Source organism: Chlamydomonas reinhardtii, chromosome 3 (genome assembly GCF_000002595.2).
Source record: "Chlamydomonas reinhardtii strain CC-503 cw92 mt+ chromosome 3, whole genome shotgun sequence".
Lineage (NCBI taxonomy): Eukaryota > Viridiplantae > Chlorophyta > Chlorophyceae > Chlamydomonadales > Chlamydomonadaceae > Chlamydomonas > Chlamydomonas reinhardtii.
In genome coordinates, this window is record NC_057006.1 from 5,140,820 (window position 1) to 5,155,719 (window position 14,900).

Genomic DNA, 14,900 nt, shown 5'->3' on the forward strand with positions numbered 1-14,900 from the left:
CAGTGGCAAGCAGACAGGACATGTCGACGACGCAAGTGCCCATGCCGATGGCCTAACTCGCTGCGGCCTAACTCCCACCTGCCCTTACCATAAGAATCTCAGTTCTATGTATTGAGGCTTGTGGCCTGTAGGCTGAGGTAGGGAGCTCTGTTGGCGAAGAGTGACGTGGTGTGTGCTCTAGTGGGTTGGCACACTTCGTCGTGCAAACCGTGTTTTACAACGCCTAAACACGCCACGCATGAGCTAGGGACAGGGTTTGAGCCGGAGACCGGCAGTGAGTGACCCAAAATGCGCCCAGTCAAAACCAGGTTGGCCACCGTCTGCTCCGCCAGGCTCCGCCTGTGCTGCTCTAGCAGACGGCGCAACACCCCTGCGAACTGCTGCTGACGCAAGAGTGCTATATGCTCGGTACTGCTCACAGCAGCATTGGGCTAGCATATTGCGACAGGCGGGCATCGATGGGCATCGCTTGGCATTCTCCCCCTCCCTCCCCTATGAGCCACACGTTACTCGCCACACGCAATCTTTAGACGGTTGCCGCAGCTACCATAGCATCAGTCCCTGATCGCGCGCAGTCGCCACACGGCATGAATGTACTGATTGCCGCCGTCCACCAACATGCAACTTGAAACAACACCCACAGACACCCACCAGCCTCGTAACCCTACACCTTCAGCACGCTCCTGCACTCCCATACACAGCGTAGTGTGCTCAATCTTGCCAAAAAGGCGTCTGCACATAAGTCCACGTCGACTACTGCAGGCTTGAGCGCACAAGCGGCGTAGTCCAACAACAGCCCCGACCAGCCAGCCCCTCACACCAGTCAGCCCCTCACCTGCTAGCCCCTCACCAGCCCTGCAACGCGCACCGCATGACCCCGCAACGCACAACTCATGCCGCCACGTCTAACTCCTCCAACAGTCCAACCCTGCAATCTGTTTCTCTCCGCGCCGTCTCATTTGCTCAACCCATAATAGGCGGAATTTGTTGCGGCGCTCGCCGTCGCTGTCTCACGTGCCGCTACACCAGCGCATGCCGGAACTTCAGGTACTGACCTCTGCACATATCCACATCCTGTACCATGTACCCAATGCCTGTGCGTGTGCGCCCCCACGCTGCTGCTTGCGCCTCTATCACAAGCCCGCCGCACCCCTCGCTCACGACGCCGGCGCTCCGGCCGCCTTCTTCTTGGCGGCTTCCGCCTCCGCCAGCTCGGCGTACATGGCGTCCACCTGCTTGCGGAAGTGCTTCAGCAGCGGCGCGCGCTTGAGCTTGTAGGAGGGCGTCATCAGGTCGTTCTCCACCGTGAACTGCGTAGGGCGGCCCAGGACAGAAGTAGGACAGAAGTAGGACAGGACAGGACATGTAGAAGGTTTGACCGCATGAGCGGAGGGGTGCCGCACAGCGCGTCAAGCAAGGAATGGAGCGGAGTGGAGCCAGCCACCCTGCCCGCCCTGCCGCCCCCCTGTCGGTACCCAGCCGCTGCTGCTGCCCACCCCGCCACACCTGCTCCGGCGTGAGCGTGATGGCCTTGACCTGCTCCAGCGAGTTGAGCTTCTCCGCCTTGCCGGTGGCGGTCATGGCCGCCAGCACCGCCGCCCGCGCCGCCGGCGAGCGCAGCACCTCCTCGTACTCGCCCGACACGCCGTTGTTGGCCGCCCACACCATGAGGCCCTTGTGGGACGGCACCACCACGCCCACCAGGCACGACTGGTGTGAGTCGCCGTACACCCACACCTGGACATTGGAAAAGAGAGAGAGGAATGTGGGAGAGATGGCAGAAGGAGCTGGGGCAGAGGGGAGCTGGGGCCTGCCGGGGAGAGGCCGGGGACAGCTCGCGAACGCACAGCGCGAGGGTAACGCTTTGGTCGCAGACCACACACACGCAGACCCTGGGTCCCCCATGTCTAGACAGTGCCACCCTGCGCACACGCCTCAGCGGCTCCGGTGCCGTGCCTCACCTGCTCCACCATGGCACACGTCTTGTACACGTTCTCCACCTTCTCCACCGCAATATACTCGCCTGGGGCACACGGCAATGGCAGACGCCGGGGCCAGGGTTGACACAGAGGCCGAGTGTCAGGGCAACACAATGCAAGTCAGCACACATCGCCACTCGTGCCTGCCGAGCTCCCCGCTTGTGCCGCCCGGAGTGTATACACGGCAAGTCGAGCTCCTAATTCGCGGCAGCCATGCATACGCAGCCATTACGCACCCTGGCTGAGCTTGAAGATGTTCTTCTTGCGGTCGATGATCTTGAGGGTTCCGTCCGTCACCAGCTCGCCCACGTCGCCCGTGTGGAAGAAGCCGTCCGCGTCTGTGTGTGTACGTGTTTGTTTGTGTGCGTGCGTGCGTGCGTGCGTGTGTGTGTGTGTGTGTGTGTGTGTGTGTGTGTGTTAAAGAGCACAAGGAAAACATTGCGCAAAGACAGTGTATGCGATGCAGCAAAGCGACGGTTTACGGATGTTACCTGAAGTTACCTCGCATACCTGCTGCGGTGAGCCGCCGGTCTTACCAACCGGAAATCGCGCAACCCCCGCTACTCTAACCTCGAGGGGGGATTCGTGTCCACACGCTCTCAAGGGTGCAAACCCATGCATGTGCTCACGGTACCGTGAGGCCCAGGCACTCCTACGATTTCTAGCTCCGCGTCGCTACTCCTGGCCGCTAAGTCCAAGCTCGCTCCCGCCCAATCCTCGATGAAATGCTCACCTACGAGCGAATAAGAAAACAACAGAGCACAGGGCGGCAGCAGGGGAGTGTCACGAACAAGAGCGAAGGAACATGTTAGCGCGGCGGCGCGAGACGAGCAAGAGCAAACACGCAGCCCAGTCCCAGCCCAATTAACTATACTAGGGGTTGCGCGATTTGGGAAAGAGACGGAGGGTGGGTGACCACGAGCAAGTAAACAGGCGGGGGACGGCATGGGCGCATGCATGACGGCAAATGCAAATGGGGTGCCAGCACCATGGGCTGGCGGGGGAACCCCCGCTCCCCACTCCATGGTGCGACGGATGCGGCACACGCTAGGTACTCCCCTCATACGGCCATGTAGCACCAGGTCCAAGTACACGCACAGCTTATGGGGACGTCGTCGTGTGTGTGTGTGTGTGCGCGTGCGTGCGTGCGTGCGTGCGTGTGTGTGTGTGTGTGTGTGTGTGTGTGTGTCTGTGCATGCGTGTGTGCGTGCATGTGTGTATATATGTGTGTGTGAAAGAGCACAAGGAAAACATAGCGCAAAGACAGAGTGTGTGTGTGTGTGTGTTCAGTCAAGAACGGCAGCAGCCGCACGCGGGGATCAGCAGAGGTGTCAGAAGGGGCCAAAGAGTCAGGGAGATAGAGAGCCCACACCGCTCTGCAACATCACCACGCCCACACGAGCCGCCCTTACCCGTGGCCTCCTTGGTGAGCGCCTCGTTGCCGAAGTAGCCGCTGAACAGGCCCGGCCCGCGGATGCACACTTCGCCGCGCGGCGGGTCGGAGCTGGGGGTGGGCGGACACAGCGGGCAAAACGAGACTCAGGTACGGCACACACACAGGGCTGCTGCACCCGACTCCCAAACCTCTATCATCAAAACGCGTGCCGGCGAAGACAGCGAGCACTACACACAGCACCACCCGGCCCCCTCACTCCTGCACCTCCGCGGCCCCGCACTCCGGCGCCCCGGTCCCTCAACGCCCCGGTCCCTCGGAGCCCCAGCACCCTCTGCAACCCCCGCACCCCCCCCCCTCCCGCACCTGGGGAAGTAGCCCAGCTCGGGCACCGCCTCCAGTCGGAACTCGGTGGCAGGCATGGGGCCGCCCACCGTGCCAATGTGCAGCGGGTTGTCGGGCGTGGCGATGAAGGAGGCGGCACAGGTCTCCGTCAGGCCGTAGCCCTGGGCGGCAGCAGCAGCAGAAGCAGTAAAAGTATGGGGCAGGCGCGGAAGACCGTTAGAGGCGCAAGCGGTCAAGGCAGACGCAAAGCAGCATGCGTCGGTCATTTGGTGGCTGGCAAATCCTGGTGATGCCTGTTATCCTTCTGCCTCCACCACCCCAGCGGTGCTCCAGCGCCCGCTACAGGAAGCCCATGCGGGCAAGCCATGCAGCCGCCTCCCATCCCCGATCCGCACATCCGGCCCGCCTCCACCTGCACGAAGGGCGCGCCCACCACCACGCGCATGAAGGACTCCATCTGCTGGCTGAGCGGGGCGCTGCCGGACACCAGCACGCGCACGCGGCCGCCGAGCTTGGCCTTGACGTTCTTGAACACCAGCAGGTCGCTGATGATGGAGGCCTGCGGGGCGGCAGGCAGGCGGCGGCGGCGGCGGGTCAAGGACCAGGAATGCAGGCGCCTGCGGACTCCACTGCCGGACTGTGCCTGACCAACACAGCTGCAGGCCACGTGTGTGTGACACGCCCTGGCTCCGCCGCGCCGCAGCCGCACCTGGTCCTGCTTGTACCCCATCTTCATGTAGTACTCCTTGCGGTTGTAGGCCCAGTTGAAGATAAGCCGGGACAGGAAGCTGCCGTGGTCCACCTGCGGCCCGAGTGGGGGCGCGCACGTGCGTGCATGGGAACTGAAAGTGCGTTCGTATTTCGCAAGGGTCAGAAGCAAACTCGCGGGGACAATGTGTGTTGGGGAAACACAAGTGGGGGCACATGATGCAGCGCATGCTGCTGCTGTACCACGCGGCAGCCCACACAGACGCTTACGCCCACATGAACATTCCCTCCGCTTGCGCTCCTCATCACCCGTGCCGCAATGCACAGCCCACCTTGTCGCGCACGCCGTTGTAAACGCGCTCGAAGACGCGCGGTACGCCGGCGAACAGTGTGGGCCGCAGCGCGCACACGTCATCCATAAGCTGACGGATGTCACCCTGGAAGCAGCGGAGCCGAGTGCAAAAACAATTGTGAAGCCGATGTGCAGCAATGTCCAATACAGTGGCTGCGACGCGCTCGCCTGCACGGGCCGGCTGCTGCCATATGACCATACACACATAATATGCACACATGCAGCAGACCGCGGTTGCTGCTTCTGCCATTGCGGTCGCCACCCCTACTTCTTACCGCCGTCGCCCGCTGTTGGCCGCACCTGCCAGTATCCGACGCAGCCGCCCACCGACAGCATCAGCTCCTCCACCACCCTGCGCGGACATGGTTGACAAGGCAACAGACACCGGGCGAGTTGAGTACAACAGCGACCAGGTGGTTCCATGCACCCTTCAGGCAATCCAGTCGCTTGCTGAGACGGACGACCGCCACCGCCTCAGCAACCGCCGGTAGCCTTCGATATCCCCCACAGGCTGCGCCGGTGCCCGCCCGGTCGCTGCGCACCGGTCGAAGATGTGTGCCAGAGGCAGGTAGGAGAGGTAGGAATCAGAGGGGCCCATCTTCTCCTTGCAGAAGTCCAGGAATGCCAGGATCCCCGCGATGGTGGACACCACGGCGCGGTGCGGGATCATGACGCCCTTGGGGTCGCCCGTGGTGCCTGCGGCCGGTGGCAGCAGCAGACGCAAGGAAAGGGGCAACGGTGTGTTATAAGTGTACAAGCAAGGAGCCCTTTGCGCTTCTGCCGTGTCGCAGCATGTGTGCCTACGCATTATGGCTGGCCGGCAGCCCTAGCCCCTACTGACGCCCTGCAGCGGGCTCTTCAGCGCCCGACAGCCCGCTGCCGCCGTGCCCGAAAGCCGGTGTGCGCCCGGCTGGCTGCCTGGCCGGCCGCCTCACCGCTGGTGTACATGATGGTGCACAGGTCTCCGGCTGCGGGCTTGACCGGCACCGCCTCCGCTGCCTCCTTGCCGGTGGTGACCAGCTCCTCCCACGACAGCACCTTGACGCCCGTAGCCTTGAGCGCCTGGCAGTCGTGGACAGCGGCACACAGGCAGGCAGGTGCACACGGGGCCACAGCTTGCAGGAGAGGCGTGGTTTGGAGGCGGAAGCCTGCGGCATGGACCCCGCGCCGCGCCGGCCATTCAACGCCTGGCTGAAGCGGCACGGCCCGCTGGTTCGCCACGCACACAGCACGTGAGCCCGCGACTGCCGCTAGAGCCCCGCAGTCATGCAACACTAATGTCCCACAGCACTGCCCACACCGCATGCCACGCACCTGCAGGTCGGCGTCCGCGGCGGCGCCCCAGTACACCACGCCCGCGTCCGCCGTGGCCTTCACAGGGGCCGACGCCAGCGCCTTGGCTAGCACCTTAAGCTTACCGCCGGCCGACACCACAAGGCGCCTGCGCACGTTATAAGATCATATATGGATTTGCCCAACAATGGTACCAATGACTGCAAACAGCCCCCACCCCCAATCCTTTCGCATCAACAGCATGCGGTCACTCGCTCACTACTTCCATCCGGGCCTTACTATAATTCACGGCCGACCAAGCAGCCAGGCGACCGCGCCTCCCGCCCCACCTCCCCCAATTTAATTACTCCGTTCTCCATGAACGGCTACGCCCCTATGGCCCCTCGCCGCCCGCTGCTGCTCACGTGCCGCTGTGCTTGATGATGTACTCCACGGCCGTGTCACCCAGCGTCTCGTACAGCGGCACACACACGATGGACATGCGGTTCATGCCCTACACATAGATGAAAGCAACAGCGCATTGGCGCAGGCCCAAGCAACAGCAACCGGGGGCGAGCATCCGTAGTGATTGCAAGTGCCTGGTTCCTGTCGGTCCGAGGTTGCAGCCCGGCTGCAGCCTGCCCCGGACAAGCACCCCAAGCCGCCCGGTGCCCACGTATTCGCTGCCCTACTTTTCCATGCCCCAGCATCCAACCCCCTGCGCCTCCCGACCCAGTTTGCACCTCCCAACGCCCGACGTCATCGCCCCGCAGCACATGCGCGCACCGACCTGCATCGATATCATCCACTCCTTGCAGTTGGCACCCAGCACGCCGATGCGGTCGTGCGGCTTGATGCCCAGCTTCACGTAGGCGCTGGCGACTGCCGCCACCGTCTCCTCCACCTCGCGGAAGGTCATGAAGCGGTAGGGCCCCACCTTGCCGTCCTCCACCGTGCGCTCGCCAAGGCAGGGGCAGTCCGCGAACAGGCGACAGCTCTTCCTGCGGGAGGGGGCCGGCGAAGGGAGAGGCGGGGACAGGTGACATGTGAGAGGCAGAGGTGGGCGGGGAAGAGGTCGGGGTGAGTAGGGGACGTGCGCGGGGGGGGGGGCGCAAAGGCAGACTGTGCGTGGAGCGGTGGGAAGCTGAAGAGCGGAAGCTGCATCAACCCGACGTGTGTCGCTAGGCCGTGCATTGAGCGCGCCCGGGACAGTGCTTACTCGAAAAGGTCGAAGCACGTCTCCACGCCCTCAAGCTTGGGAAAGCCGTCCTTGTGAAACGCGGGTCGGTAAACAGGCCCAACCTCGGTCCCGTTACCAGCCGGGCGGGCCGGCTCCATTTCGGCAAGCATTGAGAACTTCTTGGACGTCGCCATGGTAGGCTAAGTGCGAGCCCCGCGCACCAAGAAACAAAAGGCCAAAAAACTCGTCGACGCAACACCCGTTTTTTGTTCTTGTGTTTTATAGGCGATTTCTTTAAGTAGCATGCGCGTGCATGTACTGTAACTGTGTAGTTGCGTACTGAGTTCGAGCGGCCTTTCGTCCAGATTGCAAGTGCTGCAGATTGGCGTTTCGGCCAATTGTGGCACCTTGCTGAGCGCGTCGTCGGTTTCCCTTGGTTGACTCCTTGCAGCAGAAAATTCTCCCTTATTGCAATTGAGACCTGCGATGGACGCCTCGGTGGCGCATGGGCCTTTCATCCGCGGTCTGGTGTTCAGCGGCGCGCTTCTGCATGGTGCGTCTGGCGAACAATCGGATAACATTGTAATCTGTGGCGGAGATATCGCTTCCGGGTACGTACGGTATACGGCACACGCCAGCAGCGCTTTCGCCCTTCCCTTGCCCGCAGGCTGCGAGGCGCTCCGCAACCAGCTGCAGCTGCTGCTGTGGGGCGGGCTGCGAGTCGCGGAGCTCCGGAGCCCTGACCAGGTGGGGACTGTAATGTGCCGCCACAGTAACACAGGGCCCTCAAGCAGGGGATTCGCGTCCCCAAGCGGTGCACGCACGGGCTGGAAGCAAGTAGGGGGACTGAAGCAGGCACCCAGCCTTCGCATCAATCATACTGACTGCAGTACGTCCTGGATGAGGTTAAGTAGACTTAAATTACCCTGCACACAGACCTCGGAGCCGGGAGCTGTGCCCTCTGGCGTTGACATCCTGCAGCTAAGTGACAGCAACACCTGGGAGCCGGTACTGAAGGCGTGGGCGGAGGGACATGGTCTGCAGTTGCCGGGCGAGGTGGTGGTGCTGGCGTCGGGCGCCGGAGATGCGGAGGTGCTGCCGGGCTTTACGGCCAACGCCGGGCAGGTGCGCGCACAGGTCATGTCTGAAGCAGAAGGCTTGCTGGTCAGCAGGTTTGAAAGACTGGTTGACCTCGCACGGCTATATGAGCGCGCAGTTGGTCCTGTAGGGCAGGTTTACTCACGTGGGCTGGTGCCTTCTTGTGTGCCCCTGGCCTGCACCGTCCAATCATCAGGACGCGCCATGGCCGCGCCTCCGCCTGGCCCTGGCACACGCCAACCTACTTCGCGCTGCAACGCTGGGCTCTGCCGGCGCCAGCGGCACCAGCGGCCGGAAACGAGCTCGGGAGGAGGTGGAGGAAGATGTGGGTCCAGCGGCGGTCGCGGACTCGGCTGCGTCTGCGGGGTCCAGTGGCACTGCACGTGGAAGCGAGCTGGTGGTGGTGGGCTATGCCATGAAGGCCTCACGCGAGGCTGACCTGGCCAAGGAGGGACTGCTCAATCTGGTACCGCAGGTGGGGCCGCGGACCTGTAGAGCACGGCGTACGGCCATGGGTGTCGGTCAGGGGAAAGAGCTTGTCATGCGGCCGAGCAACATCTTGAGGTCTGTGCTTGAAATGTTCCTACCTGGCGTCCAGGCTGTTACTCCTGGCCTTTCCGAGTTGTGTGTCCACGTGTCGTGTGTGCTGCCTCACATGCGCGTGCAGGACGGCGTGGTGTTTGCCCCTCTGGACCTGTCGCAGCCACTCGAGTCGCAGCTACCTTTCCACTGCATTCTGCACAAGGCCTCAGACGAGCTGGAGTACGGCCCGCCATCGCCACCGGCAGCCGCGGCTGCAGCTGGCGAGTCGGCTGTGCCTACAGCGGGCCGCGGCGTCGGCGGCGAGGGCGCTGCGTCGGCGTCCAGCACAGGTGATGACGGTGGCGCGAGTGGCGGCGGCGCGGGACTACTGGTGCCGCGCTTCGGGCCTCGTGTGCGGGCGATGGCTGAGTTTGTGTCGCAGCAGGGCGGTCGCGTGAGCCTGTTGGACCCACTCCAGTCCACTGCCAAGGTAATCAGGGGCGCATTAATGATGGTGGGAACGATATGCAACAGGTGAATGTTGCAGGGCTTCGGACGACGGTGTGATGCGGCGCGAGCTGTCCTTCATGGGCATCACGGCCGTGTATGGGGGCAAGTCAGCATTTAACTCATGGCCACTACATAAGCGCCGGCACGTGCCCAACACAGGTCATCAACCGAACGGAGCTCGGTCGCGTCTGCGACAGCCTCTCACAAGTGGCGCTTCAGGGCGCGGTGGGCGGTGCGGGTGTGGTGGTGCGGGCGCCAAGGAACGTGACGATTGCGTCCTACGAGCCGCAGCAGCTGGAGGCAGCACTGAAGCAGCTAGGTGAGGCGGTTGTTGACAGTTGAATTAACGACACCGATTATCCGCCCTCCACCCAGATACTCACCCAGTTATACACTCCCCACGATACAATCCCCCTTCCTGCCCACGATACAATCCCTCTTCCTGCCACACATGACTCGCGGCACGCAGGCTGCTCCGCTCCGTTCATTGTGAAGCCAGTGGTGGCGTGCGGCACTCCCGACTCGCACGCCATGGCTCTGGCACTGTGGCCGCAGGCGTTGGGGGGGCTGGCGGGGCGCGTGCCGCTGCCGGCGGTGGTGCAAGAGTTCGTGAACCACGACGCAACCATCTACAAGGTCTACGTCGCGGGCAACAAGGTGGTGCGCAGCGTGGGAGGTTGTAGCAGGTCTGGATCGTGCAGGCAGTGCATTGCCGCGTTGTGGCCTACAAAGCATGCTTCACTGTACAACCGGCCCGGTCCGGCCTAAAAACGGGGTGATTAGGGCATGGCACGTACCACTTAGGGCATGTAAAATTGTAAATTTACTCTCGCTCTCGCCCTGCCCGGCGCACAGGTGTTTCACACGGTGCGCCCCTCCATTCCCAACGTGCCGCACACGCGCCCTGCCGCGGAGGCGCTGGTAGCCAGTGGTGTGCTCACCTTCGACAGCCTCAAGTCGCTCCCCACCAAGCTCCCGTCTGACGCCAGCCCAGCTGCTAGCGCCGCATCCGCCGCAGTCCCGGCTGCTGCCGCTGCTGCTGCTCCTGCTGCCACCTCCTTCACGCCCAGCCAGGAGGTGTTAGAGCTGCTGGCGGCGCACCTACGAGCCGCACTGGGGCTGTCGCTGTTTGGCTTTGATGTGGTGGTCAGGACAGTGGAGGAGGACGAGGAGCAGAAGGAGGCTACGGAGCCGCACGCAGCAAAGCCGCGGGAGCTGGTGGTTGTGGACGTCAACTACTTCCCCAGCTACCGCGGAGCCAAGGGCGCCCCGGCGCTGTTTCGGACGGCGGTGCTGGGCGCGCACCGGGCGCAGGTGCCCGGATGAGAGCCACTGGTGGAGCTTACTTTGGTGAGGGGTTGTGATGCATGAAAGCGTGTGAGCTTGGAGGCTGGAACCCGGATGGGATATGCCGGTTTGCGTGCTGCTCAAATGCTTCCTGGACTCCAGGCTGGCGTGTTTTGCGGTCTGCGCTAGCTGTGCTTCCTTGCCGACGCATGAGCGACGGATCACACAAATTCTGTCTGCGACGTTTTAAGAGGGAACAATCTGACTGTGCCAGAGTGTGAACTTGGATTCATGAACTTACCAACCCAATCGTTGCTACAAACTGAAAGGCTAGCTACTCCGCGCACGGTGGGCCGAATCTATTCGGAAATCCCGGATAGACTCGTAACTATGGATAACGTTTTGCAGCGCAACGGTAAGCTGTGTTGCGACTGCATATCGTGGGTATAGGGGTTGGGGGTTCTGGGTTGTTCCTATGTGCTGCCACCGTGCCACATTTGCCACAGCTATGCATAGCGGGTGGAAGCCAAGCCTACGTCCGCCAGAGACTCGCTGCACAGCACTCGCACAGCCGCAGGCTAGCGCCATCGTGAATTCGTGATTGCGGCAGAGAATACGATGGTTACAAGACGCGAGTCGCGAGCGATACTTGCCCTAGATCTTAAGGGCGTGCCACCTGCAACGCCGACGACCTGCTCTAGTAGTAGGCTTGCTCTCGGATGAGCACTGTCAGAGAACGGCGCACACGGCGGAAGTAGCGCCAACTTGTCGGCAGCATTCGAAACTCGGAACTTAGCTGACGCACTATGAGCGATAGCACTCATCCAATAATACTGCGTCGATGTGGCGTGCAGAGGAAGGTTGGGGTCCGAATGTGGCTGGGGGGCGGAGACGCGCGTGTAGGAACCCGGGTGTGGCGGGGGAAGGCGCGCAGCTCCACACAAACGAGCTTTGCATGCATGAATCCCAGAATATAGCCCGTTATCGCTTTTATATATCTTACCAGGCTCTCGCTTCGCGGGACCACAGCTGTGCAAGCACGCAATCGTGACGTTCCCATCTGACTAGCACCTCGAGCATTAGTCTTCAGACATGCCTTCCTGATGCATATAGTAGGACCTATTTCGACGCGTTATTCCTCCGATCCTTGCCCAGCCGGGGACTTGCACAACCACAGAAACCATGCAGCTCGCGCAGAAGGCTTCGGGCGTTCGCCCCGCTCAGAAGTCGGGAGCTAGGGCTGCGCGTCCCAGCGTGTGCCGCAAGGCCGTGGTGTGCAAGGCGCAGGTAAGGCTTACTGGCCATTTTGCTTGCGGACCACAGGAGTGAACAGTCTTCAGCTAGTCTTTCCAGGGGTGCTGATGCTATTGCTGCCATGATTTTTGCAGTCGTCGCTGGGCCAGAAGCTTGCTTCTGTCGGTGCCGCGGCTATGCTGTCGCTGGGTGCCCTGGGCGCCCCTGCCATTGCCTCGGAGTTCGATATCCTGGGCGAGCCCACCCCCACCTCCAACTACTTCATTGATGATGCCAGCGTGCTGAGCAAGGCCACTCGCCAGGACATCAACAAGCGCCTCAAGCTGCTGGAGGTGCGTCAGCACATGTGGCCGATCGCGCGCACTGAGAGGTTTTCTGCAACGCTTAGTGGTCTAACTTTTCTTCTGGGGCGATGAAATTCACCCACGCAGATCCAGACTGGCTACCGTGTCGAGGTGGTGACCGTTCGGCGCCTGGAGTTCGAGACTGACGCCTTCGCGTTCGCTGATAAGGTCAGGCCAGAGACTGGATTCCAGCGGGTGGAGGAAGAGTTGGGGAGTGGGGTGTTGGATGGGGAGCTGCGGCGTGCGGCTCAGCGGGCATGCGGAACACCGTGTGCTGCTCCTGGGGTGTCCACACATCGTTCACGCATGAAGCGTGAAGGTCGCCGCTTCCGTTTAACAGCCGCACACCGTTTAACAGCCGCCGCACCTATCTCCCACACTCTCAGTTGAAACGCCTGGGCCGCCCTTACCTACTTGAGGAGTCTGTGCAACGCCGCGCCGTTTCAACATCGCCGTCTTCTAACTAAGTAGTCTTGCCTGGAACCCGCCCTTCAAATCCTGTTCAGGTGCTGGAGAACTGGTACCCCACCGCCGAGGCGGGCAAGGATAAGGGCCTGCTGCTGGTGGTGACCGCCTCCAAGGAGGGCGCCGTTACCGGCGGCGCTGGCTTCACCGGCGCCGTGGGTGACGACCTGATCGACTCCATCATCTCCACCAACATCCCCATCTTCACTGAGGAGGAGAAGTACAACCAGACGGTGGTGTCGGCGGTGGAGCGCCTGGAGGCCAAGCTGCTGGGCAACCCCGTGCCCGGTGAGTTGTGGATGGCAGCGGCAGAGCGCCGGCTATGGGTGGGAAGTGGAAGCGGCTGGCTACGGTGATGTTGGGGAGGGAAGGGCGGATGGGCCAGGGGTAAGGATTGGGTTTAGGAAAAGGGGGTCAACGGCAAGGCGGGATGGGCGAGGAACAGGGTGCAAGAGGCCGCGGCACTTGCCGATGTTGCGCCTAGACAGAGAGCAGGCGCTTTCAGTACGTTCCCGCGAAGGAGCCCGCGTCCTCGATTCCATAGTACAGCGTTAAAGGGGCATGAACGCAGGATTGTGGCTAACTGCGTATGGACGTAAGCGCGTGAAAGCTCAGCGCTCCGAAGCACCCCCAACCGCACTTCGCGCCGCGAGACCGTCACGCGCGCCAGTAGCTACGATAGCCCATGCTTCACTAGCCCCGTGCTGTTATGCGTGTTTGCACTACGCTCCGCAGAGGCGCCGGTCCGCAACGAGCAGAATCGTGAGCGCACCTACCGCACGAAGGAGGAGACTGAGAAGAGCCGGAACGTTACCAGCACCGTTGTGGGCACCCTGCTGCTGATTGCCGTTGTGGTCCCCATGCTCCAATACTACGGCTACACTGCCCGCGACTAAGCGAGCTTGGAGCTGTGTTGGAGCTTTAGAGCCTAGGCGGTTGTCATGAGCAGCTGGAGAGATGGCAGCGTCCCGGAGCGGCAGTGCAAGGCTGCTGTGGAAGAGGCCTGCATGGTGGTTGATGCGAGAGCGGTTTAGTCATTAGGACAGAGCAGAGGCACCCGGTGTGTGCCGTGAATTTTGTATGCAGGAGTAAACATGAATCATATCTATAGCGTGTGCGGATTTGGGAGACTGCGGTTTCGGGCCTGTTCGCTTTTTGCTGCAATGAACAGCGGCGTGGGCGCCCTAACAGTGCATTGTGGGCGTGAAGTGTGATGAGATGATGTGATTGGAGAGTTGGACGTGGGCCATGGGGGCTACTACCCATGGTGTGCGCATTTTGACGGCGTCGAATGCCTGTACTCGAACCATCCCAAACGGCTATGGTTATTTATATTGCCTTTCGTGTGTAGCATTCGGCGATGCCCACATCTCCCCTGTGCTTCCCTGTGCCGCTGCTCCTCTCGTCCGCCGCCGTGCCGTGCAGATATGCTGCAAGAGATCGATTGCAACAGCGACGACACGATCGTGTTCGAGGCAGCTGGCGGCTTGTGCCAGTGGTGCGAGTGCTAGAGGCGGGCCACGTATCTCAGCTGGCATGCCTAACAGAAGTCGTGGCGTTATCTTGTCAGCCCGATTGTTCAGCACTACAGCACCAGCATTGGCATGCGCACTCATCAGTTCCCACTTCCCAGGAATCCCGCGCCCCATCACCCAGAGAAGGCTCACGCGGCCACCCGATGATACGCAACCTCGTACGCTATTACCGGAGGTCAGGGTTTATAGTTGTGTATCATCAGCACGTGGGACGTGGGTGTAGTATTCTCAGCATTACCACCGTGTGGCAGAACAACCGCAGCAGGTAGGAAGCCTGAAGTCTTCTGCCTCATACCACCGCGGCAGGCAGGCGGTGTTTCGCATTGCCCCGAGGAGCTCGTACATTGATGAAGATTGTGTTAGAGATCTATCGCGAACAGTCGTACATGTCTTGGTTAGTTAATGTTTCGGGAACCGGAATAGGGATACTGGGATAGGGCCATAGGCGGGCGCGGACAGAAGGATTCGGAATAGGCTGCACGAAGGTATGGAGTAGGCAAGTAGCCCTGAACGCGCGGTTTGATATATGATCATATCCCGTAGAGGATGTGATTTCGTTGCTAGTATGTGGGGGCATTACCACGAAGTACATGCACTGTGTGCAACTCAGGAGGGGCGAACCCCACCCAGCAATCTCGCACCCACGCTGGCTGACC

At 61.7% G+C, this 14,900-nt stretch overlaps 3 protein-coding genes across 3 annotated transcripts; 2 read left to right on the plus strand and 1 right to left on the minus strand.

Moving 5' to 3' along the window:
* Positions 1 to 202: 202 nt before the first annotated feature.
* Positions 203 to 7,532, minus strand: CHLRE_03g182050v5 (uncharacterized protein). Its single transcript, XM_001702895.2, has 16 exons — positions 7,269 to 7,532; positions 6,840 to 7,050; positions 6,475 to 6,563; positions 6,092 to 6,218; positions 5,713 to 5,839; positions 5,320 to 5,473; positions 5,078 to 5,129; positions 4,758 to 4,862; positions 4,427 to 4,519; positions 4,130 to 4,276; positions 3,739 to 3,878; positions 3,392 to 3,483; positions 2,216 to 2,317; positions 1,962 to 2,023; positions 1,507 to 1,737; positions 203 to 1,310 (listed from the first exon to the last, which is right to left on the minus strand). Exons 1-16 carry the CDS (start codon positions 7,385 to 7,387, stop codon positions 1,158 to 1,160), a joined length of 2,004 nt encoding a protein of 667 aa, XP_001702947.1. The 5' UTR covers positions 7,388 to 7,532; the 3' UTR covers positions 203 to 1,157.
* Positions 7,533 to 7,626: 94 nt separating this feature from the next.
* CHLRE_03g182100v5 (uncharacterized protein) lies at positions 7,627 to 11,128 on the plus strand. Its single transcript, XM_043061060.1, has 8 exons — positions 7,627 to 7,782; positions 7,897 to 7,976; positions 8,166 to 8,354; positions 8,524 to 8,802; positions 8,995 to 9,339; positions 9,519 to 9,678; positions 9,829 to 10,016; positions 10,215 to 11,128. The coding sequence occupies exons 1-8, from the start codon at positions 7,716 to 7,718 to the stop codon at positions 10,683 to 10,685; spliced, it is 1,779 nt and encodes a 592-aa protein (XP_042926189.1). The 5' UTR covers positions 7,627 to 7,715; the 3' UTR covers positions 10,686 to 11,128.
* A 138-nt stretch (positions 11,129 to 11,266) lies between these two features.
* Positions 11,267 to 14,890, plus strand: CHLRE_03g182150v5 (uncharacterized protein). The gene is made up of 5 exons (XM_001702863.2): positions 11,267 to 11,933; positions 12,035 to 12,232; positions 12,332 to 12,412; positions 12,751 to 12,997; positions 13,445 to 14,890. The coding sequence occupies exons 1-5, from the start codon at positions 11,829 to 11,831 to the stop codon at positions 13,603 to 13,605; spliced, it is 792 nt and encodes a 263-aa protein (XP_001702915.1). The 5' UTR covers positions 11,267 to 11,828; the 3' UTR covers positions 13,606 to 14,890.
* The last annotated feature ends 10 nt before the right edge of the window (positions 14,891 to 14,900 follow it).